At 27.9% G+C, this 10,244-nt stretch overlaps 1 protein-coding gene across 1 annotated transcript in view; it reads right to left on the reverse strand.

The window, feature by feature from the left end:
- The window catches only part of LOC108728852 (uncharacterized), a 64,620-nt gene that overhangs the window by 47,613 nt on the left and 6,763 nt on the right, over positions 1–10,244 (reverse strand). The window contains exons 6-8 of the mRNA XM_018457645.1: positions 1,522–1,615; positions 1,156–1,417; positions 878–1,001 (exon numbers count right to left, since the gene is read on the reverse strand). Of these exons, the coding sequence (XP_018313147.1) occupies positions 878–1,001; positions 1,156–1,417; positions 1,522–1,615 (480 nt within the window). The remainder of the gene's footprint in view (positions 1–877; positions 1,002–1,155; positions 1,418–1,521; positions 1,616–10,244) is intronic.

Here is a 10,244-nt window from a genome sequence, read left to right on the forward strand (position 1 = left end):
TGCAGGGGGGAGGGGGGGTGAGAGTCGAAGGTCAGAATTATCTAAGCTATGTAAAGCAGTTAAAGAATTAATAACTTTAACTGTTATTAACTTTTTAACGAATGATGACCGACGGCTAAAACCTGGTGGAGGTCACTCAGGATCACGGCCTTGACAACATATGTCAAGGTCAAGGTCATCGGAGGTGGCTCCCCTAAATCTTAACCCAGATTAATTTGATAAATATATAATTAAATTTTTAATACAATTAATCTACAATTAATGTGCATTTATATTCATAGTCATTCAAATTTTACGCTGTATTCCTTAAAAAAATTTATGACTATTATGCCTTTGGCATTAAGAGAGAAATAAGGGTTGCAACGTAAAAATCAAAATTACTGGAAAATAATAGCGCATAAATCAAAGATATATTTCACATAGCTAAATAATAAATTTTGCAATTTTAAATAACTTAGGAGCGAATATTATTATTTTCAAGCAGGAAGTATCTTAAGGGATTGCGCAAAAAATTGAAATTATTCTAATATCAGAGTGCATAAATAGCGCATAAATTCCATGCACTTGATTTTTCAAATCAGTTGTTATTAACATTAGAGGAATCTACTTGGCTTCCATAGAAAATTTTTTTAAGCTGTATAAATAGTGAATTATTATATAATTTATTAAATTTTTGTTATGTAGGGATGGCCAGCTAGACAAATGTTTGCAATTTTCGTTTCTTCACACCCTTCTTACTCTGCACAAATTTTTGAGAAATTTTTAAAATCTAGTGATATGAATAGGTATTGTCTGACAAAAAAATTAAATACTTTAACAATGTATTAATCGTCCAATCAAATATTTTTCCATTTATTATAAACAAAATGCGTTATACCAACTCGAGAGCTCTTTTATGAATGTGTACAGCCTCAATTATCCGTTTGCAAATGATAATTGCTTGCTTTTCAGATGTGTATCCTTGTAATAGCTTGTCATTAAATGCTTGATCCACTCGATAACTATACAAATAGCAATCGTATATAATAAAATTAATAGCATATCAATTAATTGAAAAATAAAATAAAGTTAAAATAAAATAAAGTATTGAATGCATAATAAAAATGAAATTAAACAATTTTACGACGTTTACTCAATCTTTCTTTGTTTTATTACCTGGCAATTTGAAACATTCCACAAACATGTTGTATATATGTTACATACAACGTTTCCGTGGCTATCAAAGTGGTAATTATTAAACCTATAGTAACGTCTACTTGCAATAAAATCACATAAAAAAACTTTTGCTGGTCGACAAAGTACTCTCCTGGAAATAGAAGTTGTCGTGGACGCGATACATTCAATGGTGTAATGATATCGAGGATGCTTGGTATCAATGGTAAGAAAGAAGTACTTAACATAACCACAAAACCCAGTACTGCATAAAAAAGTGACTTTTAATATAATTGTATTATTCAAAAAGCTGCTAAATTGTGTGTATATGTATCTATCTCTTACTTGTCAAAATCAAAGTACACATACTTCCAATACAAGTATATCTCTCTATGATCTCTAATTCTTTTTTATCTTTAAGCATATTCCAATCTTCTTCTACACAATCCATAAGATACCTTATCTATTCGCAAAGAATTATAAGAATAAACTTAAATGCATAGATATTTTATCCAAAAACAGTTAAAATATAATATAAAAGTATAATAATTTATTATTTGATTATCAATCATAAATATAAGGAATTTAAAAAAATAACATATTTATTTTTATAAACTTTTTTTACATATAATACATTTTAAAATGCATTATCTGAATTACGAATACTGCGTGATATTATTATTATTATTAGAAATTTTTCTTGTACTTTCTGCTAATGCAAATATTTTTTCTTCTTACTTCAAGGAAAATTATGAAATTAGTTTTTTAGGTTGATTTGGAACCAATTGTAGCCATTTTTGAATTCTTTTCTAATCGTTTTTTGCAACAAACGTTAAAATGTATTTCCAATTTTTATTATAATGATTTGTTATACATTAGTAAAAAATGTGACAAACCAAAATAAAAAATTAAAAAGAACTTGTAAATTTACACTGCATTATGTGTTGTTAATATCGTGTGGAAATAAAATCTAAATAATAGATAAATAAGTATATTTGGTGGAAAAGGTAGACTACCACAGATATATTTTGATTTTAGATGGTAGAATAAGCAGGCAGGGAATAGAAGTAACTAGTTACTTCTAACGCCGTTATATTCCTTATCGTTACTCTATTATAATAACGATTTGGCAATGACAAATTTTTTATGACTATAACGGTAACATCAGGGTTAGAAAGTAACTCGGTCGTTATTTATAACGAAATGGAAAAGTCACTCGTTATTGGAACAATTAATTCAGTATTTGTAACTCGTTACTTTTTAGTCGTTACTTATAATGAAGTAACGTTACTCGTTATTTGTTACAAATTACTTTTTTCAGTAAATAAATGCGTAATGATGCAAATTACTTTCCAAGGTGACTTTTTTAACCTCAGCGTAATCTCAGCATTTAGTTAGTTATCATTATAGTCGTAAAAATTACAATGTCATAATCAAATTTTATTATAAAAAGTACAAAACAGTAACTTTTTTACTTCCTGTAAACAAGGTCGGATTAAAGTTTCTGTTATTTCTAGATACTTCAATCGTTGCCGCCCCTATTTAACTCTCAAACTCAGATCCTCATTCGTTGCAAGTCTGCGTTCGCGACGAACAACAAAAAAAGATTTCTGCAAGAATTTTACTAGTTTTTTAACTTTTTTGCACTAATGTTTCCATAATATACTTAGAAGTTGCAAAATTATTATACATTTCATTTACTATAATGCAATAGAAAGAACTTTACGAGCTTTTTTTTTATAGGAAACTCATTTATCGCAAACCTATTCATTTCATTCTATATACAATCAATGAATGTACGAAAAAAGCTGGCATAATCCCTCTCAAATTTCTTTCTGATAGAATAAAATCGACACAAAGATCGCGAAACCCGAACTAGATTCTAATGATCGTCAATTGATGGACAATTTTCTCAATCATTACGTCTGAAAAAAATAACTATATTTTTAGAAAATTTTTTCAAAAAATATCCGCCCTCTAAACTTGTTGCCCTATAGGCACAGTCTAAGTTAGCCTTTAGTATTAATCCGACCCTGAGAATAAAATGTGTATTAATAACGCTTTTTAGGCTTTCACGGGAATTAATAGGATATCTGGTATCTTTGAAACGTACGTATTACAAAGTAGAGTGGACCGATGTTTATAATAAATTATTTTGTGTCTTATGATAATCAGGAAAACGGTTGTTTATTTTAATGATTTCTTTTTTAATATAATATTTTAAAATAAAAAAAGGTAATAGAAATTGCAATGCACTATCAACTCACCTTTCTAGCGATAATACAGAACGTTTGATATTTTATAATATAAATTATGCAAAGCACGGTAAAAGAAAGAAGTCTCAGCATGACGTCAATATTTCGTTTCAATGTTAGCAATTTCGTAATCTAAAACCATGAATTTCGATAAGTTACTTATCAGAAATTAATTTTTTAAGCAAATAATTTTCGTGTTTGTAGGTCGTATTAACGGAATAATAATTTTTCATGTGTAACATACTATGAATAAATGAGACAGATGATATTTAATATATGATAACAACAGATTTTTTTCATGCGAAAATTTGTCTAATATTCTTACCTGACAAATCATCGTAAATATTATAAGAATGTTACAAAGTATCATTTGACAATACTTGTAGATAGAATTTTCATATGGCCATAAGCCAACTAATAGCAAGAGACGTCGATTGAGTTTATAATATCCATCTCTAACGAAGTTCATCTTTCCACAACTGTCAAAATACTTCTGTGCTGAGAAACGAAGAATTACCTTTACGTTCTCCCTTTCTCACCATCTTCTATATTTGTTGAATCAATCATATTTTTCGCTATATCGCATCTCTTGTCCATAAGATCGCATCGCTTGTCCATAAAATAAATGCAAAAAGTAAGTACTACAATTTACGCATAAGTTCCATACAATTTAGTAATTTGCAAAATTATTGACATATTAGAAATACGACTAAAAATTCCTTGCATATTTCACTATTTCTATTCATATAGATACATAAGAATGATATGTGGAGAAAAATAGTAATCTACGCAATTACAACACAAGTGCCTTTCTTCTAGAAGAATAATTTTCTTATGTCAAATCACAATACATATTCCTTTTCATTGTTCGTCAAGTCGTCAATGGCTGTATTTAATGTTGAAGTAAACAGCTTTTCTATATCAGTTTACTTGAAACTTTTTACGTAAACTGATACACGTATATATTTAAATAAGTAAATCTCTTTAAATATACTTATTCCATGTATTTTTCTTAAGATATGAGAAGTATCTTATGCCATTTTTTAAGATATAAAGAATGAACAGACACTGTAAGAAAATTTTACAGTTTTTAGGTATATTTATTTTATTTAGTGTAAAATGTAATTAGGATATAAACCGATAAATTTAAAGTCTGTTCTCATACATAAGACCGTTTTAAGTACAGTCTTAAGATGTCATAAGCTAATTACAGAGCGACATTACCATTTTAAGACATTATTTAAGACGATTTTAAAATAAGAATCGAATATGAATACGGCCATAGACACTTCAGCGCTTCGATATGTTCAGTATTTATCTGACAATTTCATATTAATTTAAAGAAGTTAAAGTATTGTTTCGTGTCATCAGTATTTCAGCTTTTTTAATTTAATATTATCGTTAATGGTAAAATCGCAAAATACGAATTTATTATTGACTAGAATATATTTTCTTTAGCATCATATCAATACATGACCACTTTTTATTTCTAAATAATTATATTTAAATATAGACATATGTAAAATTGATACGAGTATTCAATCGAATGTCTTCTATAAATGTAAAAAACTTTTTTCTTTTTTCAATTATTTATGTCAATGACTGTACATATATGGGTAAAACTTATCGATTTAAGATGTCAAAACATTTAACTTTAATTTATTATTATATAAGTGTAATTTAACATTGCTACATTTTACAATTAAATATAATAATAAAGTAAAATTTTAAATTAAAAATTTTAATATTTAGTTTATTGTTTCAAATCTTTATTTTATTTTATTATTTATTTGAGAGATTTCAGTACTATATAAATATAAATATAATAAAATATTAATTTTTTAATTTTTCTCAATAAGAATAATTACAATTGTTCGTTTAGTATTTTACATTCGAAGCAAGATCCCTGCTTAGTTCGGACTTTTCGTTCAGCGTTCAATATATGTTACACCAATAACGATAAATATAATTGTCAACAAGAAAATAATTAAATATTTTTTTCATATTGATTGAGAATATGGCGATTTTTCTTTTCTCAAATTTTTTTAAACATGTTTTGAAATCTCACAAAAATATCCTATAATGCATTTTATTGATCAGAAAACGCTATATCGAATGTTCTCAACATCATAGGTACGATGACAAAACTTGTGCGCGAAAAGCTAATAAAAATATTGCATGTTATGTAAGTCAGCTGTTCCAATGGATAAACAGTATAGTGCGATGCGTCGCGTCGTCGCGTCGATGTCGGCATCGCGACGCGGCGCGGGCGCAGTATAACGAACAATAGTCTCTATTCGTGACATTTCCTTCAATAGAGCGTGAACCATCATGCGAAGAGTTTCGGTCGTGTATATTTCTTCATCGCGTCGCGAACGCTTCATTTTCGTAGCACTATAATGATGTTAAACAGTGCTATCTGTGATAAATCCTTCCTGCTCATAAAGTGTTGTGTGTTTATCAATGAATTATGATATGACGTGTGTTTTCTTAATTTCTAATGAAATTTTCAATAAATCGTACGGAAATCAAAACTTTTCAATATAGCATAAACAAAGTATAAAATATTAAAAAATATTTGGTGATTTAACTGCTCTTTAACACTGACAAGTAACAAGAGGTATGAGATATATCAAGGTAAAAGTACAGATAATATGTGTAGCATTTCTTCTGCATAATTCTTATCTAAAATTATCTATAAATAAAATTACTTTTCGCTCAAAATCTCTGAAGTAAAATGTAATCAATATTAATACTTATTTTTGCTGCTAATACTTGTAATATGAAAGGAGAATTAATATAAAAAATAGGATGTACAGTCACTCAGAAGAGCGTATGATCGATTACTTCCATATAGCAGCCCGGAAAAAAATTATATATATATGATTTGAGAGATTGCTCTCATGTTTTTACTTATTATTAATACGAAGTCTAATCTACGTTGTTATCAAGTATTATCCGGCAACGTTTTTTTCACATTTTTAATTAAATTTTCAGTTGAAACAACCTCAAACACTATATATACATATATATTTTTACTGGGTATTTAATAATTCATAGCATCGATTCACAGATCAAGCTTTTCTTCTATGCTAAAATGATAATTTATCAATATCTATCACATTGTTCCAAGTTCTCCGAGAGACGTCCAAGGGATGTACATGGAGAGAAACGATTTTGCTACATTAAAAAAAAAGATTGGTTGCTGCAGCAAATTAGATAGTAAAATATGGCATAGCATTTTTAATTGGTTGCAGCAGTCAATTTTTGTATTAGTTTATCGAAATCCTATATTGACATTGTAGATAGACTAACGCCTATCCATTAATTTTTAACCAACTTATGTAGCTGATAACAACGCGATCATCCAATTTTATTATAAATTTTTGTATTTTTATAAAAGAAGATTTATTGTAGAGTATTTTACATTCACTGTATACACATATTTGCAACCATTACATTATAATGATTAAATCGATATTTTTACAAAATTCGTCAAGTTTCCTAAATCGTACCATCAAAAGATAAGGCTAATAATTGACAATGATAAAACTAATAATTGATATCAATATAAATATCAAGTGCAAAAATAAATATAAGCAAATTTATTTTTGTGTCATTTGTTTTTTTATTATTGAATTGTTATTCATAAATTCAATACTTTCAAAGGAAATACGATAAAAAATATCATCTCTATAGATATACGATTTAGGCGACCGATTGCCTAAATCGTACCTTTTGCAGCATGTTACAAAAAGATTTATAACAAATTAATTTGTTATTGGTGGAAAGTTAAACATGTAATAATAAGCGTCCAAAACTTCAAGCTACAATTTTTAATGTTCATTTGCATATAAAACAGTGCCAAATGGAAAATATAACAAAAAATAGGTTAAGTGATACGCATTCGGCAACTTTCCTCTACGTAAATTTGTTCTGTCTTAATTGCGAATATCTCAAATTTGGCTGCATCTATGTGCAAAATGGATATGACAAAATCGAAAGAGTATTTAATTACCTACAAAATGGGATTTTATTAAATGTCGTACAACCAATAGTTCTGGAGATATCATTTTTTAAAAATATTTTGATTTGCGAATATTATGAAAATGAGAATGTTTCCTCGCCAATATATCGGAAATATCTTATATACGGCTACTCCTTCAAAGCAGTGAAAATTCACATTTAAAGCAATGACTTTACTACTCACTTTTGTTAGCAGTAAAATTTTCATTGCTACGGATTTAGAGTGCAACGTCAAGAGATTCTGTGTCATTTTTAATGTTTAAGCCAATAATTTGTTTCTTAATGAAAATCATTTCAGACGTCAATCTTTTATGTAGGAATTTCTCTTCATCTAAAGTAATTATGTTATCCCAGTCGAAATCGTGAAAAAATGGAATTAATTCTCTCAGATCCTGACACATATACGATTGTTAAGCATAACCGGTTAATAATGTCATAGTAGAGACGAAGAATGTGTTAATGAGATGGAAGCAACTCAAATTTATTACTGAATCGGAATACAAAAAATTAATCTCATTGAATCTAATTTTATCTCGTGCGTATGGGCATTCTAAAATACACAAAATAGGAAATCCTTTACGCATCATAATTTCCTCAATAGGTAACCCGCTACATAATTTAGCGGCATATCTACACAAAATATTGAATAACAATCCGCCTCAAGCATCCAGTTCTATAGGTAACAGTTTTAAACTAGTTGATAGTATTTCTCAAACTAGCATTTCTAATGACAAAATTCTTTTATCTTTGGACTTTTATCTTTAGTTTCGTTATTTACGAATGTTCCAATTGATTTTCCAATTGGTTATTGACGGGGTGATGAATAGATGGAATTTGATTTAACGCAATACTAACATCTCCAAAGATGAGTTCATCATAACATTAAGATTAGTTCTCGATTCCACGTATTTCATGTTTAATGGAAAATATTACAAACAGACGTTTGGGGTATCTATGATGGGTTCACCCCTATCTTTCATTATAGAAGCTGACATAGTTATGCGTGACTTAGAAACGTGCTCTCTTGCATTATTACCTGTAACGCCTTTATTTTATTTTAGATATGTTGACGACATTGCACTAGCTATAATCAAACTCACATTGATAAATTGTTGTATATTTTTAATAATTATCATCCACGAATTAAATTTACATTGGAGAGGGATGGAGACATTCTGAATTTTTTACACAGTTGGAAAAAATGTGTTGAATTTAATATAAATCGCATGTCCTAAACGGTCCAAATTTTTTAGTTAATTTTACACAAGATGAATATGTTAGAAGGTAACACAAATATTATGTAAGAGAATAAATACAAAGAAAGATAACATCGATACAGTTTGTAAACATACCGTGGGAACATTTTTTTTTCAGAAAACTTTTATGATATGTTAAATTAACACATATTTCATTCATTTGAATTTACGTTTTAAAATACATTATTTTTATGTTACTTGTTCACTTACTCATAAATTGTGTCACTTTGACACTAAGAAACATTGAATATCAATTTCACAAAAAATCTTTAAATAACATAATCACATTATGTTAAATTAACACTCGAATATGTTAAAAAATTCAACACAAACTGTTAACACAAACGTGAGTGGACCGTTTCCAACACAAATACACAAATTTTTTACTGTGTAGATGTCATGCTAATTAAACAAACAAAAACAAAAATACTACAATAATACATGATTGATATCAGAAATCTATATGATAATTTTATATTAATATATAGACAAATTTAATCACTTTCAGTCTATCTTATGTGTTTTGCGTAATAAAATATTTGGCTAATTACATTTATTTCATATCCGTTTTTATTAAGAAGAATTCAATATCTTTTTTACGCACTTGGCGTATATTTTTTCTTTTTTAAAAAGGTTTTGTTAGGGATTCTACTGCTTTTTGTAAATTTTTGAAAATATAATAATGTAGAATTTAAATCTTCTAAAAATGAATACAGATTATTACTAAAATTGTTATTTTATAAATTTATATTTATTTAATATTAAGTCATACTGTATTGATTTAATTCATTTATTGATAATTTAACTGTTTAGATTTGTTCTAAGAAAAATATATATGCGCTCTTAGCATTTTGAAGCCACTTACATATTTCAACTTTTAAATCATTTACGGATGTCCATTTTATATCTTTAACTCGCAATAAATTTGTATAATGTCCTTCATTTATATTTTTACCATGATGAAGAATTGCACTGTTAACTTTATAAATATTATCACCAATACAAATTTTTTATGAGGGTATGGATTTAATATTAAAATTTGTAATCTTTCTCTCACCTTTTCTCATTCTCTCCTTTTCTCATTCTCTCCTTGCCCCTTTCTCTCTTTTACATTCTTGTTTTCTCATAAACTTTCCCTTTTGCGCTCTCTCTCTCTCTCTCTCTCTCTCTCGCGCCCTCTCTCGCTCTTTCCTTGTTTGTTTGTCTCATGTACATAAATTACATCCGTATGCACATCAAGGTTCACTTTCGTTGCTAATTTTATTTTAATTTTATATTAAAATTAAAATTGTATGAAGGCATTGTGAACAGCAGTTTAATGGACAAACGCTTTAGGGTAGAGCGGGGCTAGTTGTGACACTTTTTCTTTAAATTATTATAAATCTTCACACAATTATGATAGATTAATGGTAAATGCTTTAAAATGTTGCATGTTCATCTAGCTCAATAATTAAATACTTATAAATCCTTAATATATCTCGTAAATAAGAAAAAAATTACGTTAATTACAAGAATGCAAAGTGGACCAATATGCCCCATCTATGGGGCATGTTGA

Source organism: Mycetomoellerius zeteki, unplaced genomic scaffold (assembly GCF_001594055.1).
Source record: "Mycetomoellerius zeteki isolate Tzet28-1 unplaced genomic scaffold, Tzet1.0 scaffold653, whole genome shotgun sequence".
NCBI classification, from domain to species: Eukaryota; Metazoa; Arthropoda; class Insecta; order Hymenoptera; family Formicidae; genus Mycetomoellerius; species Mycetomoellerius zeteki.